This window comes from Notechis scutatus, chromosome 1 (genome assembly GCF_049901735.1).
Source record: "Notechis scutatus isolate UNSWTSFEM ecotype Mainland chromosome 1, rNotScu1.2, whole genome shotgun sequence".
Lineage (NCBI taxonomy): Eukaryota > Metazoa > Chordata > Lepidosauria > Squamata > Elapidae > Notechis > Notechis scutatus.
In genome coordinates this window covers 163,931,067-163,952,640 of record NC_142009.1, presented here as the reverse complement: position 1 = coordinate 163,952,640, position 21,574 = coordinate 163,931,067, and the positions used below count along the sequence as shown (strand labels likewise).

Genomic DNA, 21,574 nt, shown 5'->3' with positions numbered 1-21,574 from the left:
TGTGGGTACTGTATATTTCTTCATCTTATACACATAAAATAATCTTGCTGACTAATGAAATAATACCCAGTTTTGCACATTCATTTGTCATAACCAAATATATTATTCTGGAGTGGCCCCAAAATCCTCTCCTTCCTCCTATAACTTTCACTCCTTTTATAGCAATAACTTTTTCTTTATTTCAAATTTGTAATAATAAAAGGAGTAACAAAATAAAAGTTTTGTTTAAATGTCCATAATGTTTTAGTCCCTTTCAATTACTCCAATACTCCATATTTCCATAACCACATGAAGTTCCCAGAAGTTCTTGTTTCCCTTCTTTTTATTTCTTATTTATTTGTTTACCACAGTCAGCCAGTCAGCTTCCATGACAGATTTAAATATTCTTCTTTCCCATACATTATCTATTTAAGTTAAAAAAATACTTTAAATAAGACAGTATTCCAAATTTAACTGTCCCTTTAGTCCATCTTTTTAACTTTCTTAGCATGGTAAGCATTTTGCTTTTAATTCTTTATCTTTTCATAAATGTCATTAAAAGTTTTACACAGAACATAAAAACTAATGAAACTTAAAACATTAAACTAATGAAAAATGCAGAAAAGAGAAAAGAACAAGAAAGAAAAAAGTTCAGAAAAGAAGAAAAGAGACTTCCAATTTTCTTTGCAATAAATATACTGAAAGTACAATTATAAAATTGTTGATAAAAATTATCTCTTACTCTAATTAGAAAAAAGCTTATTCTTTTATATTATGCAGATTTTTTCTAATCATTAAAACCACAAATCATAAGCACATTTTTCCATGAAAAAAGTCTATAAGGAATTTCCAGTTGCTTTGTTTTTCAGTAAAGAAGTTAATTTAGCCATTTTGCAATTCCATCATTTTTACCATACTCCCGTTGTAGGTATTACTGAATTTTTCTACTTTTCAACATATTGTAGTCTTGCTGAAATTCTTTGAATGACTTTGTTCTTTCCTGGATCAAAGATACAGTCATTCATATGGTCCTAAGTGCTCTACTTCTCTGAAAGTCATGTTACACTTTAAATTTGCTCCATTTAAGTTGCTTTACAAATTGGATCACAGAGATCCAATGTCCTTTCAACAGGCTTCATTCAGGGTTTTGAACATAGTGTCTTCTTCTGGGCCTCGTAGTGCTCTACTTTAGATTCTGCAGGCTTCCTCATGTTGACTTGTTCAGAGAAGCTCTGTTAGTTTATTTATATTGCCGTAATGTTGGCCTTTCCTTTCCTCCCTGTTTTGCAGAGATATGATAGGTTTGCCATATGTCCACTCGGAAGACTTGAAGCAGGGGTCCCCGACCCCTGGGCCATGGGCTGGCACCAATCCGTGGCAAGTCATGAACAAGTGCAAGTGAGTGAAGCCCCATCTGCACACGCGCAAGATCCAGGCAGCAAGTGAAACCACACACCCCAAGCCATGGAAAAAGCACCCTCCACAGAACCTGTCCCTGGTGCCCAATAGGAAAATTCCTTCTGAATTTAAAGGGCATTCATATTTTGAAACCAATAAAAAGCTATAGATACAGCAGGATCAAATCACTTAAGCAATGAAATCTGAGCCTTTTCACATGCCATTTGAATTTTAAAAAGCTATAGATACAGCAGGATCAAATCACTTAAGCAATGAAATCTGAGCCTTTTCACATGCCATTTGACACATCCCGGAGTGAATGATTTATTATTCAAATTCACAGGTATCTGACTCAATAGTAGGAACTGTGAGAAAGATCTAGGTGTCCTAATGGACAACCACTGTATGAGTCTGCAATGTGCCACAGTGGCCAAAAAGGCCAATTTAGTCCTAAACTGCATCAATTGAGAGATAGTTTCAAGATCATATGAAGTGATAGTATCTCTTCATACTCAAGTGAGACCACACTTGAAATACTGTCCAGTTCTGGTCCCCACAACATCAAAAAGATTTTGAAGCTCTAGAGCAGGAGTGTCAAACTTGATTTCATTGAGGGCCGCATCAGGGTTGTGCTTGACCTTGCGGAGCTGGGTGGGTGAGGCCAGAGTGGGCGTAGCCAGCTCAACATCACTCATGTCAGGGGTGCCTGTAATTGCTCAAGCGCTCTGCCAGCGAAAATGGACCTCAGGAGGGCCGCCCTCCCAAGCTCTGTTTTTGGTGGCACCGCAGACTGGTCTATCACTGTTTCCAGGATGTCCCTGTGGGCCAGATCTAAGCACCCTGCAGGCCAGATGCAGCCCACGGGCTTTGAGTTTGATACCCTGCTCTAGAGTGTAGAGAAGAGCAACAAATATGATAAGAGGTCTGGAGGCTAAACTATACGATGAATGATTTGTGGGAACTAGATATGTCCAGTCTAACAAAGAGAAAGTCTAGAGATGATATGATAGCAGTCTTCCAATTGAGGGTATGTCACAGAGAGGAGGGGATTTACCTATTCTTCAAAGGACCCGAGGACAGGAGAAAGAGTAACAGAAGTTTACTAAAGATATTCAATCTAGGATTAAGGAGAAATTTCCTGACAGTGACAACAATTAATCAGTGGAACGGTTTGCCTCCAGAAATTGTGGATGCGCCATCATTTGAAAATCTCCAGAAGAGGTTGAACAATTTATCTACAATTGTAAGGGGTTTCTTGCTTGAGCTGAGGGTTGGACTAGAAGATCTCCAAAGATCCTTTCAACCCTGTTATTTTATATTAGTGAGAAAGAAAGTGACTGGGAAGATATAGGAGAGATTAGTTTGATTTTTTAAATATAATTAAATACAATTCAGATTCAAAATAAATAGCATAGCAGTATAAACATTAATAACAAAGCAAATCCTTAGGGATAAGGGGGGTTCAAAATAAAAAAACTGGGAATATCACAGTCTGACCTAAAATTTAAAACAGCATTCTTCACAAGAGAGAAGTTATAATATTTCTCCCTATGACTAAAAAAAGTAGTCACATTTTAAATCTCTTTCTAAAAGCCAAGGACAAAGTTCCATTCAGGTGGCTGGGACCATCTGAGAAGATATTCATTTTCTAAACCATGAAGGGCTTTAAACCAGCACCTTGAATTTCACTTAGGACTCGAAAAGGAGCCAGTGCAGTTTTCAAATTAAAAGTGTTATATGGGTATAACTGAAGCATTCCTATAACTAATTGGGTTGTTGCATTCTGGATCAGTAATAGCTTCCACATGCTATTCAGAGACACTTCTATGTAGAGTAAAACAAGAAGTAGCTAAGTCATGACTCAGTGTCTCCCATTCCAGGAAAGTTCAGTGCCTCCCATTCCAGGAAAGATTATAATTTTTGTACAAGATACCTCTTAGCCAGAGTTGCCATTTGTTCATCAAGCACATACTGTAGCTCAGGAGGACCCCCAAGTTACACAACAATTCTACATGGGGGAATATTTTTTTGTTTAGAACTGAAGATAAGATCTGTTCTAAGTCGGATGGCTTATGAACTCTGAACCTCTGTGCCTTATAAGTATTAAGCCTCAACATGTACCTCTGTTATATCATCCTTAAGGTATCTTGACAGCACTTGGACACCATCACTTCATTCACTCAAGGTCAGAGTAGAAAGTTAGTTGTCAAGGGTGGACAGGTGATACCTGACCCTGATGGATGACTTCACCTGGTGACTTCATGTAGATGTTGAATAAAAATGAAATAAATGTTGATTGCTGTGGTATCCTAGAGCTGAGAGTTTAAAGTATTATAAACATTTTCATAAGCCTTTCCTATTCAAACTTGTTTATCTTTGTAAAAAAACCCACAGATCATATTGCTTTGTTGGGTTACCTTTAAACTTTTTGTTAAAAAACAGAATTTCAGGGTAAAACTAAAAAGCAATAAAACCAAGGCCAAAGGAAAAGTAAGTGAGAAAAGGAGAAAAATAATTCCAGCGGTGGAGGAATGGATAGTGAAGAGGTCAGAATTTATAGAAATGGCAAAAGTGATTTAGTCAGAAAAAAATCAACAGTTTTTTTCCTGAATGTCTGGAAACCTTGCTAAAAAAATAATAAAATGATCTTCAAAAATATGAGTTTCACCAAAAAGTAAGATCTTCAAGGTTCCTTCCAACCCTATTCTAGATTCTATGATTGATGGATCTGAAGATTGAGAAAATGTGGATTAAATGAGAAGCTGAAGATACGTGTATTGCATCTCCAGGGGAATAGGGAAAATAAAATTATAATTATCTGTTGAAAAGAAGTTTGGAAACCATTTAAAATATTTCATTTTTTCCCCTCATTTAATTTTTTTTTCACACTTTCCTTTTTTCTTTTGGTTTTTCTTCTATGGGAAAACATTATAAAAAGAGATGGGAAGAAAAATCATAAAATTATTGGTATTATATTTTAATACAGTATTAATACTTTTGGGATTTTAAAGAGAAATACAAACATTTAAAACACATTTTAGCATAGAATGACATTTGTACAAACTTTATTATGGAAAAAGTATCATGAATTAATTGTGATCATAATTCAATAAATTTATCTTTCGTTGTAAGGTTTTCCAAACTCTTATGTTAATTTTTCAAACAAAACAGCAGGAATTGAATTGATTCCTTTAAATCAATTGAATTAGTTTCTTCTGTTGTATCAATTTATGCATGTTAAGAAATATAGACATTAAACCAATAGTAGGATTTGTGCAAATGAGCTGGTCAGAAGTTACATCTTAATATCAAGAGAGTCAAGTACTTTCATTCCTTCAACAATCTATATTTGGTTCCTTAAGCCCATTAAAACTTATGAAAAATTATATTCATCTATTTTATTTATTTGTAATTGCAATCAAGGCTTCTGTTTAATTGTAACCTTAAACCCCTTTGGAAAATAATTTGGGTTTCTTATTATGTTGCAGCACAAAATACTTGTTAAATTTATTTTATCAAGTCATCAAAACTGATTATGAAGAAAACCAAAAACTAAAAAAACAAGAGGGGGGAAAACTTTTGGTGGCGGGGGCCCCCAATAATAAAAAAAAAAAAAAAACCCCCCCCCCCCCCCCCAAAAAACCCCCCCCCCACCACCCCCACATCAAATGAAGAAAACCCAAAGTTTTACAATAGACCCTTCTGAAATCAGACCATATAAATTGTAGCTGTTCTAGATTTTGTTATCAAGTTCATATTCCAATTAGTACAAATTACCATATTCAGTGGCATGGCCAACATTTTTGTTCTGATGAATCTTATGAAAATCCCTCAATAGTGCCTCGGATTAAAACACAATATGTAACACATTAGTAATTACAATTCTGCTATAAATTTCTGTATCTTCCCATTCCTTATATTAAACAGATCTATCCTCCGCTTTAAAAAAGGATGATTGAGGAATGAAGGTATAGAAGAAAAGTAAGGAGCCAAAGAATGTTTCAATTTTTTCCAAATTTCTAAAATAAGTTTTAACTAAGCTTATTAGGAAATAGATACTATGTTTAAACAAGTCAGAAATCACATCACCCCAACCAGAAATGAGCCCTATGCTAACTTGATTTGTATCCATCAAATATCATTTAGTTTCCTAATATTATGAGTTGGCTTAAGTTAGGGGTGTCAAACTTGATTTCATTGAGGGCCGCATGAGGGTTGTGTTTAACCTTGGGGTGGGCGTAGCCACCTCGAAGTTACTCGTGTCGGGAGCACCTGTGGTGGCCAAGTGCTAAGACCCTCCCTCACAGCTCTCATTATAATCTTCCTTCCTAACTTCCTTCCTTATCTTCTTTTTCCTTCCCTCTTCATTCATTCTTCTTCCTTCCCCTCTTTCCTTATTTTCCCTTCCTTGCTCTTTTCCCATCTTTCTTTTTCTTTGTCTTTCCCTGTCTCCTTTCCTTTCTTGCATGCTCAAATGCAAAAGGGGAAACATTTATCCTTTTGTTTTGTTTTAGTTTGTTTTACTAGCCCTCTGCCAGCAAAAGCAGAGCTCGGGGGAGCAGGTGCGCCCCCCCCAACCTGTTTTCACTGGCAGAGGGCTGCAGGAGGCGTGCACAGCCCTCCCGAGCTCAGTTTTCGCTGACAGAGGCACCATGGGCCGGTCCTTTGCTGTTTACAGGGCGGCCCCACAGGCCAGATCTAAGCATCTCATGGGCTGGATCCAGCCCACGAGCCTTGAGTTTGATACCCCTGGCTTAAATGAAAGACATTAAAATATTTCTAATTTGATATATGTAAACCTTTGTCATGGTTTTGTTAATAATGCATGGTTTACCCAATACTTGATTTTTATAGCTAAGTAGAAAGTTAAGAAAAAATATGTTAGAAGGGGCGGGGATAGGAATTTTCTGTCTTTTCTGTGTCTTCATGGAGCTGAGATACACACTGCATAGAAGGTAGAGAGATAGAAAAGGAGCAATTTGCCTTTCATATATAACAAATTGTAATCTCTGTTTTATTCTTTGACAGCCTCCAAAGGTAAAATGTTTGACAAGAATCTGGCATCCAAATATAACTGAGACAGGGGAAATCTGTTTGAGGTAATTCATTATTTAAATAGTTCAGTTTTCTTTTATTACTATTTTATCAAATATGTACATAAAAGGGGTGGGTGGGTAAAGAGCATATAAGTTTAAAAAGAAAATGGAATGCCTAATACTTCTAAATAGAGGATTTTCTTGTTGCTTCAGTCTGTTTGATCAACAGTTGAGCTGTTAATTAGCAGCTAATTCAGTGGACAAAAATTATGCAAAAGATATATTAAGTATAAAGATAACCATCTACCTGCTTCTATACTCTAGTAATTGTAATTTTTATAAACTAAAACATTGGCTTTATCTGATGTTAAATCTATTAATTATTAAATATGCCCTTCTGAAATGGTAAATTACTTTCATCATTTTAAGGAAAGAACAACATCAACTGTGTACATTCTTATAAAGAAAATAGGACAGAATTTTATGAAAATTAAAGCGGTTGAAGAGAGCTGAATGACAGAAAGTTAAAATAAAGGGAAGGAATGGAGTCACTACACAGCTTTTAAAAAAGAAAGCTCAGATATAAATTTAACAAACGAAAGGAAAGAGGGAATGAAAGTGTAACATGGTATACTGTCTTCCTCTATGACTAGGAGAGAAATGTTATAATCATCTTTTGCTTTAAAAAAACTGAAATAAAAGTGATAGCTTATAAAATAGACAACCAATATTTTCCATGAATGAAGGTGAATATACATGTCCCAGGATAATGTTGCAGGAACTAATCTGGGTTGACCACCAGGGCTAGAGGTTTAGTCTTCCAAGCTTTCAGACTCGTTTCTGGAGTCCATCTTCAGGGAACTTCTCTCGAGCAGAGTGTATGTTTTGGGCTATTGTGTGGGTGGTATTTATGTGGTACCTCTGTTGTATGTGGCTTTTTAGATGTTGATTGGGCTATTGATGGCTGGCTATTAAGTCATTCGCTGTTGTTTCCTTGTGTTGCCAAGCCCTCGCCTCTAAGTACTTGATAAGATGGTGATAAAAAAGCACTCTTGTTCACTGACCAGGTGTCCATTTCCCTGGCTTCAATCATTTCCCTGGTTGTTTTTGTTCCTGCTCATCCAACAATCTTAGTAGCTGCAAAATTAAATGTATGTCGTTGTTCATTGCAGTGTGAGGCTACCAATAAGTTCAGGTCTCCTCGTCTGATTGCTCACTTGTGTTCTTGCAGTCTGGTCGTTAACTTCCTCCCCATCTGTCCTACATAGTCATGGGCAATCCATGCAGGGGATCCAGTAGATTACATTGGAAGTATCTCCCACCTCCAAGTAATCTTTACAATGCATAATTTGTCCTCATATGGTAGCCTCTGGGTAGTATGCAGTGCCCACTTGCAAATCTTGTTGTGTTCTACAGCTTCCAAAATGTTGTATGGCAAGATGTGCCATGTGGTTGGTCTTGTACCTTGTTTCTTCCTTTCTTTCCCCACCACAGACGTCTTGTAGCAAATGATTGTGGGTACCCATTCTTCCTGAATTGTCATGTAGGTACCTGCTCTCCAGCTGTTCGGCTTGCTGGGTACTATAGTGGGTTCTCACCCTGCCATATAGTGTTCTGATGCATCTCTTTTTGTGCGGCAGTAGATGGTTGCTGTTGAAATTCAGAATGCATGGAATATTGGTAGCCTGGTGATAAACTGTGTTTTCTAGGCTTCCATCTTCTTGTCTGTTGACAAGCACATCTAAAATTCCTTTGTCCCCTGAAAACTTGATTTTTTTTAAAAAAAATTCTGTTTTAACTTGCTTTAGTGAGCTTGGTAATCTAAGTCACTGTATAATAACTCATTTTCTTCCTTTTGTTTTTATTTTCTTTCTGTCACTCACCTCCTCTCTTCAACCTCTCTCTAATTTTCATAGAATTTTGTAAGATTAAACCAGTCCATTAACAGAAGGAAATATAAATTAAGGCAAGGTGGAATTGTTAAGGAGAAGCTTACCAATTCCAGCTTACCTGGGTACTGATGGATCGAATTGCCTTCCCCAAGAAAGTTCACTCTTTGCGGGTGCTGGAATTGCAGATTGCAACTGTTACAAGGATTAAGTTTGGACAACTATAGCTTTTCTACCAGTTGCAGCCCTTCTTGATTCAGGGAGCCCTAGGAAAAGTTATCCACACATTAATTACAACTAATCTTGGCACCTGCAACATGCTTTACTTGGAGCTACCCTTGGTAAATGACTCAATCTGAATACGGGTAATCCTCAACTTTCAATCATTCACTTACCTATCACTCAAAGTTACAATGGCACTTAAATTCATAGAATCATAGACTTAACAGTTTTGGAAGAGACCTTGAAGCTCTTTAGTCCAACCCCCTATTGGAGCAAAAGACCCTATACCTTTCCAGACAAATGGTTATCCAGTCTCTTCTTGAAAACTTTTAGGCATGAAGCACCCACAACCTCTGGATGCAAGTCACTCCACTGATTAATTAACATGACTTACAACTAGTGCTTGCACATGTGACTGTTGTAGCATCCCCACAGTCATATGATCAAAATTCGAGCACTTGACAACTGGCATGTATTTATGATGGACATTTGCAACCTTCCTAGATGGCTTCCAATAAGCAGAGTCAATGTGTGGCGTGGGGGAATCGGATGCATTTAATTACTCTGTTAGTCACTTAACAACTGTAGCAAAATAGTCCAAAAAATTGGGTGTGACTAACTTGTCTTGCTAAGTAACGGAAATTCTGATCCCAATTGTGGGTGTAAGCCAGGGACTATCTGTTTTTGAGGTTGAACTTTAAAGCCATAAATGGCTTTAGGTCTGATTATTGTGGGACTGCTTCTCATGCTATAAACTTGTGCACTTATTTGGATCAGCAGGAAAGAACTTTGAAAAAATAGCCCTACCTGCAGAAGTTGATATGAGGTACCTTCATCTCTATAATTCCTAGTCTACAGAATGCATTCTCTAAGGAGGTAAATTTGGCCCTCTCTTTCCCCGCATTTAGGAAAATGCATTTATGTCTTCTCCAGTTAAGGACTAGGTCTCTAGATATTAGTCCTAAGTGGAGAAGACAAAAGAAATGCATTAGTGGAACTCAGTAGTTTTAAAAATGATGTTATAACATTTTTTCAGACAGATAAGCACAAATGAGTTCTTCCTAAAGAACTTTAGAAATATCCTTTGAGCACAACATATTCTTATTCAAGAGTCTGAGATGGGGCACGCTGATTATTGATCTTGATTTGTGTCAGAAGCACCTTCAAATGATAGATAATAAACCTTCAATATTAAGCAAATAAAATAGGTCATAAAAGTGTTACACATGTAAATAGTATACAAAATAAGTAGGATTAAAACTAAATGATGTTCGCCCAGTTTCAGGCTATATTGGCAGCATGAGTCTTCCTCCGTACATGTTGAAGAACATAATATGCACCATAGCATATGGGAGATGAATTTTTCTCCACATTCACATAGAGTATCTTCTATAGGGAAGTCCCATTTTCTTAGATTGTACTTTGATCTTCTTATCATGGCACATAGTCTATATAGTGATTTCCATACAGGCCAAAATTGTACTTGACCAGGTGACAGTAGTTCCAGGAAACTATGGAGGGGCAGATGTTTTGAGGAAGTTTGTTGATCAAATTGATAATTGAAATAATTGGTCTTTAGTTAATGAGGAGCATTATTACTTTTCACACTGGACCACTTTATTTCTCAAGTAATGGATGAATAACTGGAAAAACGGATGGAACTAGCAGATATGGCTAAATTAACTTCTCTAATCAAAGAAAAGAATACATTCAATTTTGCTTCTGCTTGGAAACTGCTTGTGGATTTTGTGCTTCCGATGGGAAAAAATGAAATTTTACTTTGGGTTTTGCTGATTTTAGATAAGTTTGTTGTTATAGAAATGGCCAGTACATATTACATATGCAAAAGTAAAAAGTTGAAGCTATAATGTATTCTACTGCACTAAAAAGAGTTAGAAGTCAATGCTTTTCGTTTTCTTTTCTCCGTTACCCTACAGTTTTTCCTTTCCCCTTTCACTCCTCCGTTTTCCCACTATTTTCATAACTTGTATTTATACTTTGATATTATTAATAAAATTATAATTAAAAAATGAAACTGGCATCAAATGTTGATTTTATTTGTTCATTCAGATGCCCCACATGAAACTTAATTAAGATTTAGAGAGAGAAATAAGGAAAAATTCATAACATCTGCAAGGGGGTAAATATTACTGCACAGACTATAGGTTTATTCCATGACAAATAGATCAAGCAAATGAAATATTAAGAGATGTTGCTCCCCCAATTAAATCTGGACATCACATAATATTTCCATAATTTATGCACTGGCCAGACTTTTCTGAAATATTATATTATAAATATTATTTCTGCAATATTGAAATGAGGTTGCTAACAAAGAAAATTAATTAGAAATTTGAATAGGAATGAACAGAAATAGAAATAGAATTCTTCATTGGCCAAGTGTGATTAATAGAATAGAATTCTTTATTGGCCAAGTGAACACACAAAGAAGTTGTCTCCGGTGTATAAGTTTTCAATCAAACAACAAAGTGATAGTTCCTAGATCACAAATCATATAATCATAGATCACTAATCATAGATCACATATCATTAATCATAACATATAAACAAGTGATAAAGAATGATACCAATAGAAGTTAGTACCGTGTTTCTCATATAATAAGGCCGGGTCTTATTTTTTTTTGAGCCCTGAAAAAATGGCTAGGCTGTCTTTTTGTGGGGTGACTTAATTCCCCGCTTGCATCTTCGGGCGGGCAGCGATGGCTTGGATGTTGACCTCGGCGTTGGTGGGGCACTTCGTATCGGGGTCAACGCAGGCAGCACCATATCTGGGTGAACGCAGGCAGCACCATATCTGGGTGTGCAACAAAAGTACTTCCTAATGGCAAGCCCCCACCATTCCCCCATTTTGCATGTTTTAATATAGGCCTTAATTTGGGGCGGGGCTTAATTTCATTTCATGCCTATAAAACATGCTGGGACTTCCTATTGGGGGAGGCCATATTGTTGGAGAAACAGGGTAGGAAAGAAGAGAAGATGAGAAAGAATGAGAAATGAGAATGTTAATAGCAATACAGCCTACTGTATGGGTAAATATCCTTAGGCCTGAAACAGTGCTATGGGAGTTAGGTGTTCAGCAGAGAGGTGGCATGGTGGGGGGGGGGGGACTGTCCTTGTGTCTAGTTTGGCATGCAACACAAAGCAAAAACAGAATTTTTAGAAATGTTTGTAAATTTATTAAAAAGGAAAAACTGAAATATGTTGGCATAAGTATTCAGACTCTTTGCAGCAACATGCAAAATTTAACTCTTGGTGCTTCTCATTTCTGTTGATCATTGCTGACATGTTTCTACACTTTGATTGGACACCTGTGGTAAATTAAATTGATTGGAAATTATTTGGAAAGGCACATACCTCTCTATAGAAGGCGTCACAGCTGACAATGCCATGAAGGACCTGCCTGCAGAGCTCAGAGTCAGGATTATTACAAGGCAAAGATCTGGGGAAGGCTACAATAAAATTTCTGATGTACTGAAAGTTCCCAAGAGCATAGTGGCCTCCAATAATTCTCAAATGGAAGAAGTTTGGCACAACTAGGACTCTTCCAAGAGCTGGTCAACCAGTCAAACTGAGCAATTGGAAAGAACGGCCTTAGTAAGAGAGGTGTCCAAGGGCCCAATGGTCACTCTGACTGAGCTCAGCGATTGTGTGTGGAAATGGGACAGAGTTCCTGAAGGACAACCATCAGTGCAGCCCTCCACCGATCTGGGCTTTATGGCTAGACAAAAGCCTCTCCTCAGTGCAAAGCATATGAAAGCCTGCTTGGTGTTTGCATTATGCTGTTTTTCAGCAGCAGGGACTTGGAGACTGGTCAGGGTCGAAGAAAAGTTAAACAAAGTACAAGGATATCCTCAATGAAAACCTGCTCCACAGCACTCAGGACCTCAGACTGGGTCGAAAGTTCACTTTCCAACATGACAACGATCCTAAGTACACAGCCAAGATAGCGCAAGCTTAGGGGCAACAGTGAATGTCCTAGAGTGGCCCAGACAGACTTGAAACCTATTGAACATCATTGGAGGGACCTGAAAATGGCTGTCCAACCATGATCACCATCCAACCTGACTGAGCTTGAGAGAATTGCAAGGAAGTATGGCAGAAAATCCCCCAATCCAGGTGTGCAAAGCTTGTCGTGTCATACCCAAAAAGACTCGAGGTTGTAATTGCTGCCAAAGGTGCTTCAACAATTTATTGAGTGAAAGGTCTGAATGCTTATGCCAATATGATAGGCCAGTTTTCTTCTTTTTAATAAATTTAAAGGCATTTCTAATTTTTTTTCACTTTATCATTATGGGGTTCTGAGTGTAGATTAATGAAAAAAAAATGAATTTCAACAACTTTAGAATCAGGCTCCAGCATAACAAAATTGGCAAAAGTGAAAGGGGTCTGAATACTTTCTGAATGCACTGTAGGTCTTTAGGGATTCAAGATGTTAAGATGTAGTGCAGTACCATATTGACAGCATCATCTGCCAACCTATTTGCAGAGTAGGTAAATTGCAAGGGTTCTAGCAGTGAATCTTTGATGGCTTTCAGGTGGGCCAGCACTAACCTTTCGAAGGTTTTCATAACTATGGATGTCAGAGCAACTGGTCTGTAATCATTCAACTCCTTGATGGAAGGGTTCTTGGGCACCAGAATGATAGTAGAGTATTTGAAACAAGAAGGAACATAACACATCTCCAGTGATTTAATAAAGATGCAGGTGAAGATTGGGGCCAGTTGATCAGCACAGACTTTCAATGCAAAAGGAGTTACCCTGTGTGGGCCTGGTGCTTTTCCAGCCTGATTCTATAGTTGTCTGTGAAACAGACCTCACACATCTTTTTCTGTGATCACAAGAGGTGGTGGGCCCAGAGGGATGGAGTTGACTTGGCTGTTGTTGGTGTATCTGAGATGGAAAAGGCAACAATCATTGACCGAAGTCTCCTCTCAAATCTACAGGAGAACACATTCAGGTCACTTGCCAGTTCCAGATTGTAGGCATCTTTTAATGTAGAGTAGCATTGGTGAGTTTCTCTTGTGAGACAGTTGACATGTTGAATGTATCTTGGCAGCTCTTGCCTTAGGTTAGCTCTGTTAAAATACCATCATACCAGTGGTGGTATTCTACCGGTTTGGCCCAGTACTGGCGTACCGGTAGCGCCAAAGAGCAGCAGAGACCAAACCGGTTCTCCGAGGAGCTGTTGGAGTTGCTGTTGGGCCCACCTGCCCACCTGGGCTTCCATATTGACCTTTATTCCCTGCTTGTGAAGTGCAGCTGCTTTGAGCGGCACAGCAGATTGCCGCACATCAGCTGCTGAAGCGACAGAGTACAGGATTGCAGGAGGTGAGTTAGAAAGCCTCTGTGCCTGCACAAAGTGTGCATTTGCACACGCACAAAGCACGCCCACCAAGCCACGCCCACCAAACCGGTGGTAAAACTTTTTTGAAACGCACCACTGCATCATAATGTTAAGTAGGGAGTCTGGATATCTTTGTTCAGCACACAGGATTTGGTCAGTTAAGGTTTGCAATGCCTTGTTTATGCAAACTTGGAGTGGTATGTAGATCTCAACTAGGATGAATGAAGAAAACTCTTGGGGAGCATAATAGGGTATACAAATAATGAATAATGTCTCTAAGTCCACATCACAAAATTTCTTTAATATAGTGACATTTTTATGCCACTGGTTGTTAATATAAAAGCAGATACCACCTCCCTTCTTTTTACCAGATGCTTCTGCAATTCTATTTGCTCTTTGAATCTGAAATTCTGACCATTTGCAAGCAACTATCATTAATTTAATCATTTAGCCATATTTGAATGAAGAAGAGGGCTGCTGAATCGGAAAAGTCTGAGTTGTTCCTATTTAAAAGGAGTATTTCATCAGTCTTATTTTCGACTGAGCAAAGATTAGTTAAATACAGCAAGGGGGGCGAATTTCTTGCCCCATGCTTCATGAGTCTTTGTAAAATGCCTTCTTGCTTGCCCCTCCTTGTCTTGTTTCTCTTCGGCTTCTTTCTAACTGCCATGCTGAAAGAGAGAACCGTCATTCCCTCAGTCAGAATTTCCTCAGCATTGAAAAGGGACGAATAGTCCCAGAAAGCTGCATGTTATTTAAAGTCCACTGTCTGATATTCAAAATCTCATCTCTTGAGTATGAAATTCGCAGAGCCACAGAAAATAATAGAAAACATCAGAACTACTAGAGACCATTTTATGGAGGCTGCCATCAGGAGATGATAGATTAAATCTTATTAAAATAGATTAAGGAAAATAGTTATGTTCAGTTTTAAGAAGACTAGTGGTAGCTAGTGTTCAAATAACTGAAGCTGACATAAAAAAAGAGAATCTTTATCAAGCCAATGATAATAGACTAATAACAGTCATGTTTAACAGAATAATAGTCAAGCAAGAAGGTAGATGAGGGATATGAAGAAAAAAAAACCTAGCAATATTAATAATTTTAATAGTTCTCATTATCTGAAGAAATAACTTCTTCAGAAATAGGTATAATTCCATATCTTTTTAAAACTAAAGGTATATGTTTACATACATAATTGTTGTAAGTCAAGTTATTCTTGACTTTCAACGACAATTCAGCCCAAATTTTATGTTGCTAAGCAAGACAGTTATTAAGTGAGTTTTGCCCCATTTTATGACCTTTCTTGCCACAGTTGTTAAGTGAATCATTGCAGTTGTTAGTAACGGTTATTAAGGGTATCTGGCTTCCTCCTTGACTTTGCTTGTCAGAAGGTTGCAAAAAATGATTGACTCTAGGACACTGCAATTATCATAAATATGAACTAGTTGTCAAGTATCTGAATTTTGATCACGTGACTGGGGTTGCTACAACTGTCATAAGTGTGAGAAACAGTCATAATTTCCTTTTTTCATGCTTTTGTAACTTGGAACGGTAACTAAATAAATGGTTGTAAGTCGAGGAATACCTATATTTGATATAAATATAATATGATACTTTCAGACCTTTTTATAATGTAAATATACTTTGGCAATACTTGTAAAATATTACTCTACAGTATTCATTAAGTGAATGTGCATGTTCTGTTACATTGATTGCATTTCTAAAACCTAGTGTATTTAAAAATGTGAATTGTAAGATAATATTTTCTTACCTCTTTCAGTTTATTAAGAGAACATTCTATTGATGGTACTGGCTGGGCTCCCACTAGAACCTTAAAGGTGAGTTATATATAAATATTCCTTTGGTTTTACCTTGTATATTAGAAACATTTCAGAAAACAAATGCTTAAGGTACAACCAACCCATGTAATATTGATTTCAGTGGGAGTTTAAGCTCTTGTCCTCTAAAATAGATGAGACTTAATTTTTTTTATTTAGAAATTTACATGGCTGCCTGTTTTGTAAAAGATAACTTTAGGCAGTCAACAATAAATATGAAAGATTTTCAGAGTACCCAAAGAACGATGGGAAATCTGACTTCCAGTTCTACTTCAATCAGAATAGAGCTGGAAGGGATCTTGGAGATCTTCTAGTCCAACCCTCTGCTCAAGCAGGATACCCTACACCATTTCAGACAGGTGGTCATGCAGTCTTTTCTTTAAAAACCTCCAGTGATGAAGCACTTAACTGAAAGCAAGCTGTACTACTGGTTAATTGTCCTCACTTTTAGGAAATTTCTCTTTAATTCCAGATTGCTTCTCTCCTTTATTAGTTTCCGTCCATTGCTTCTTGTCTTGCCTTCTGATGCTTTGGAAAATAAACTGACCTCCCCTTCTTTGTGAAAGCCCCTCAAATACTGGAGTGTTGCTATCATGTCATCCCTAGTCCTTCTTTTCTCTAGATTGGCCTGCAACCATTCTTCATATGTTTTTGTCTCCAGACCCTTAATCATCTTAGTTGCTCTTCCTTGCACTTTTTTTTCAAAGTATCATCTTTTTTTTAATGTGGTGACCAAAACTGGATGCATATTGCAAGTGTGGTCTTACTATAGGTTTATAAAGCAGTACTAATACTTCACGTAATTTTGATTCTGTGCCTTTGTTTATACAATGGAGGATTGTATTAGCTTATTTGGCTGCTGCCATACACTATACTAGTTCGTGTTCAAATGATCGTCCACTTGGATTTCCACTCACAGTTACTGTTTTTGAGCCAGGTTTCACCTAATATCTACATGTATCTAGTTTTTCCTGCTTAGGTGTAAAACATAACTTTTCTGTACATTAAATTTCATGTTGGGTAGGGCCCATTGTTCAAGTCTGTCAACATCTTTTTGGATCCTGAGCTTGTCTTCTGGTGTGTTGGCTATTCCTGCCAGCTTAGTGTCATCTGCAAATTTGATGAGTTCTCCTTCTATTCCCTTATCTAAGTCATTTATGAAGATATTGAGGAGTACTGGGCCTAAGACGGAACCTTAAGGTATCCTGCTGCTTACTTACTTCCCCTCCGTGTAGATGTACTACTATTAAGGACTGCTTGTTGTGTACTTAGTTTGTCAGCCAGTTATAAATCCATCTGGTGGTGGTGATGCTGTTTATCCCTCATTTTTCTAGTTTACCAAGAAGTAGGCTGTGGTCTACTTTGTTGAATACTTTGCTAAAGTCTAAGTATACTATATCCACAGCATTTTGCTGGTCTGCTAACTTAGTCACTTTGTCAAAGAATGAAATAAAATTGGTTTGGCATGATCTATTTTTAAGAAACCCTTGCTGGCTACTAGTTATAACTTTATTTATTTCCACGTGTTCAGAGATCTGGTTTTTGATTATCTTTTCCAGTATCTTCCCAGATATTGAAGTTTGGCTGATTGGTCTGTAGTTTCCTAGATCTGTTTTTTTTTCTCCCCTTTTGAAGATGAGAATCACATCAGCTCTTTTCCAATCCTCTAGTAGTTCCCTAGTGCTCCAGGATTTTTGAAAGGTGTGGTACAATGGTTCTGAGATAACATCTGTCAGTTCCTTCAGAACTCTGGGATGTAATCTGTCAGGTCCCAGTGATTTATATTCATCAAGATAAGACAGGTTGTGAAGGTTTCCGATCTTCGAGCCCAAGCAAATCAGAACTCTGCGACTCAGATCTTTCTCAAAGAACTTCTTGATTGGGCACATCATATTGGCATGATTAAATGTAAAACCAGCTCTGAATATTTCCTGCAGTTTCAGTATAGTTAAAATAGTAAATAATTCCCTCTCCAAATGTCACAGATCACATTGTCCAGTTAGGTTCACTGGTGGCTCCCTTGGCACTCTTCTCCGTTCTCATCAAACACGAGAAAGGGATATTGTGTCTGGCAGTTCATTCCAGCCTCCTTCTCCCCACCTCACCCCCCCATACTGTGTGGCAATTGAGAATCAACAAAATGGCTTCTGCCAGTTTCGGTTTGAAGTTGATACTCTTACCACTTTCTTGCTTATTTTAATTTTAATTTTTTATTTCTAGTCTGTCTTTTACAGTTATGTTTTTGGTAGGTTGGGCTATAGTTTCTTTTTGCATGAAGACTGATGCAAAAAATGAGTTTTAGGCAGCTCTGCTTTCTCTCTACTGCCTGTTACTTCCTTGCCATCTTCTCTCTTTAGTGGATCAACTGTTTCCTTCGCCTTTTTCTTGTTATTTATTTGTTGAAAGAAACTTCATTGAAAGTACTATGAGATACAGGAGGGGTTGGTAGGTTATCTCCTTTATTAAATATTCTGCTTGTTCATTGTATTTCTGGTGATCAGGTCCATATCTATTAACTTTAGTACCTCAGTACTTTAGTTGAATATTGTGATGGTGAACACAGAAAAGATTCAGTTCTGTTCAGGATATATATCTGATCCTTCTGTTTTTTTCTCTCTGCCCTCCCTTGTTATCTGTATTTGACATCTCTCATTCCTTAGTTTCCTCATTCTGGAGAGAATGAAGTATTTTTAGAAGATTAATTGAATCATCATAGCAACTCTTTAATATTTAAGGTGTAACTGTTAATGATATTAATGCAGATTTATTTAAATGAGTAGGAAATGCACATTACTCAGCAAATTAATACAACCTGAATCTTTAATATACTTACTTTAAAACAATGTAAAATTTCCATTTGGGTTGCGTCTGCAGATTTAGAAAATCTGTAAAAATGTATCTTTTTCTATAGGCTGTTTAATCTTTATGTTGTTAACTTTTTGTATTTTTCATTAAAAAGTGTTAGTCACAGAATGGTTAAGTCCATTAACTAGTAGATAAAGAAAGTTTGCCCAGTCTTGTTTTCAGTCTTATTTTCACCAGCCTCACAGTAGAGAACTACACTGGAAAAACAGTATGGAGCTTGAAAAACATTTTACAGGAATTTAGACTGCCACACTTTCCAAATTCTGAGTAATTGCTGCACACCATACACGAATTGGGAGCTTACCTTGCTAGAGAACATATTTAGGGCCATAAGAATTAAAAGAGATTACCCATTAGTTAAAAAAAATCTAATTGTTCCAAAGCTGAATTTTAAGCATTCTAAGTACATAGTCCACATGAGCACTTCTCTGCCAGAGGTCTGAAAAAGATCCTAAAGTATTTTCTTTGATTTCATAACCATTTAGTTGCCACCTATGGATTGTAAGAAGTTTAGGAAAAATGAATTTGTCTTTGCATACTTGATTTCTCATTACAGTGATTAATTAAGTGATATTAAGGCACATTTTAATTCCCTGAAGATCTAAGCAGGATGACTACCATGTTTCCCCAAAAATAAGACCCAACCAGAAAATAAACCCTAGCATAATTTTTCAGGATGCTCGTAGTGTAAGTGCTACCACCAAAATAAACCCCAGTTAAGATGGGTGTGGCCAGTTCAATGCTGCTCGTGTCAGGGGGCGCCTGTGGGGGGAGCGGAGGAACAAGGAAGATAGAGGAGTCCCGACTGCCTCTTGGAGACGAGGGCGCCCCACACTTCCTGTTTGCCGGGGTATCGCAGGTGCTATGGTGGGTGGGAGGCTTGTCCCACATGTGCGGGAGAGTTGGAGGACGAGGTTGGATGGCGGGGGCAAAAAATAATATAAGACCTGGTCTTACTTTTGGGAAAACATGATATATTATTGGCTTATAGAAGCAACAACCTATGAGGTAATTTGCAGGATAAGAAGTCAGGAATTGTTTTGATAGACAACCAAATAATTTATATCCAGGTAGTCCTTGACTTATAACCCTAATGGAGCTCGGAATTTCTATTGTATGTCATGACAGTTATAAATTGAGGCACCCATGTGACTGACCTGATTTTATGATTTTTTTGCAATTGTAAAGCAAATGCCACAATTGTGAAGTGAACTGATTGTCCATAATAGGTGTTTTTTTGCCAGAAATTGGAAGTAAAAGCCCGTACAGGTAGTCCTCAACTTATGACCACAAATGAGCTCAAAATTTAGGTTTTTAAATGAGACATTTGCTTAGTGCATTTGCCTCATTTTATGACCTCTGTTACCATAGTTAAGTGTATCACAGGAGATACATTAGTAATATGGTTGTTAGGTGAATGCAACTTCCCCATTAACTTTGCTTAGAAGATCACAAAAGGTGATCCTGGGTCATCTCAACCATATATGACTCAGTTGCCAAGGGTCTGTATTTTGATCATGTGATCCTGGGGATGCTGCAACAGTTGTAAATGTGAAAAATGGTCGTAAGCAGGGGTGGTTTTCTACCGGTTCTGTCCACCTCTGTAGAACCAGTAGCTCTGAAGAGCAGCAGACATAGAACCGGTTCTGTTTCTGCTGATATTTTTACCCACCCACCCACCCACCCGGGCTCTTACCTGATCTTTATTTCCTGATTTTTCAACTTCAGCTGCTGAACGAGGCACAGCTGCAGTTTAAAAAGCAGGAAAAGAGGGCTGTTTCAAAGGCTGCTTCTTTGCACACAGCGTGCTGATGAAGATTTACAGGCGCATGGCTCCCAGTGTGCAGGGAAGCTCGTAAATCCTGAACCGGTAGTTAACCCTGTCGTATCCCACCCCTGGTCGTAAGTCACTTTCAGTGCTGTTTAATTTTGAATGGTCACTAAACGAACTGTTGTAAGTAGAGGACTACCTGTACTGGCAAAAGAAACTTTGTAAATTGTGGTCACATGATCATGGAATGCTGCAAACAGCCATAAATCTGCAGCCCTCCTCCTTCCGGTCATTGGCACTTTGAAGCTGGGTCATAAGTATCTTTTTGGAGTCCATCATAACTTTGAATGGTGCTAAGCAACCACTCGGAAGTCAAATACTAACTCTAAACATTAAGTAATAATGACTCTGGTAACAATATTCAACTCTGTTTAATTCACCTTGTCAAAATGATTGCTTGAAATTAAATGAAGGGAGAAGAGAAGCCTGGAATATCACTGGAGGAAAAACCATTTCAAGTTTGACTGGGCATTAATAAGAGTGGCTGGTTTGAGCCTACACATTGGCAATACAAGTAGCAAAAAACTAAATATTTTGTGTTCTTATTGAATCTGCTCAGTGCTGGGAACCATTCTAATTTTAGGGAATATTTCTTTTTAGAGAATAATCTCCATGAACATCTGAATAAAGAATATTTGCAGTCATTTTAAAAGCTGTCCAGAGTCACTGCAACAGGCAGTGGGCAGCATATACATTTAAATAAATTAAGTAGGTAAAACTGCTTAAACTTGAGCAAAGCTTGTTAGTATGTGGACAGTGACAATGCAGATGACTGGAGCTAAATCTTGTGAAATAATCTGAGATCATTGTGAATCTGTGAGACTTGAGGAAGTATATGCAACAAATGTTAATGTTATTTTTCCTACTTCTCAACTGAATTTTATCTCATCATAAGGCCTCAGTAATACTATCTAATAGAAACCGAGAAACAGCCATTTTCAATCACTAGACTAGATTTTAAAATGATTTTTAAAAACTTATTTGTATGCGTTTTTTAATGTACCTACACTTAAGGGGACTGGACTAGAAGACCACCAAGGTCCCTTCCAACTCTGTTATTCTTTTATTCCTAATGGTAGGCTTTCTCTTTTTCTTTAGAAAAATTGAATCTTATTAAGTGATAATGAATTTTATTTTTTTTAATCTAC

The 21,574-nt window shown here is 37.5% G+C and overlaps 1 protein-coding gene across 4 annotated transcripts in view; it reads left to right on the top strand.

Annotated features, from left to right (window-relative positions):
* The window catches only part of UBE2F (ubiquitin conjugating enzyme E2 F (putative)), a 60,790-nt gene that overhangs the window by 23,421 nt on the left and 15,795 nt on the right, over nt 1-21,574 (top strand). For all 4 annotated transcript variants that reach the window (XM_026673149.2, XM_026673148.2, XM_087949412.1 and 1 more), the window contains 2 exons: nt 6,406-6,476; nt 15,673-15,730. In XM_026673149.2, the coding sequence (XP_026528934.1) occupies nt 6,406-6,476; nt 15,673-15,730 (129 nt within the window). The remainder of the gene's footprint in view (nt 1-6,405; nt 6,477-15,672; nt 15,731-21,574) is intronic.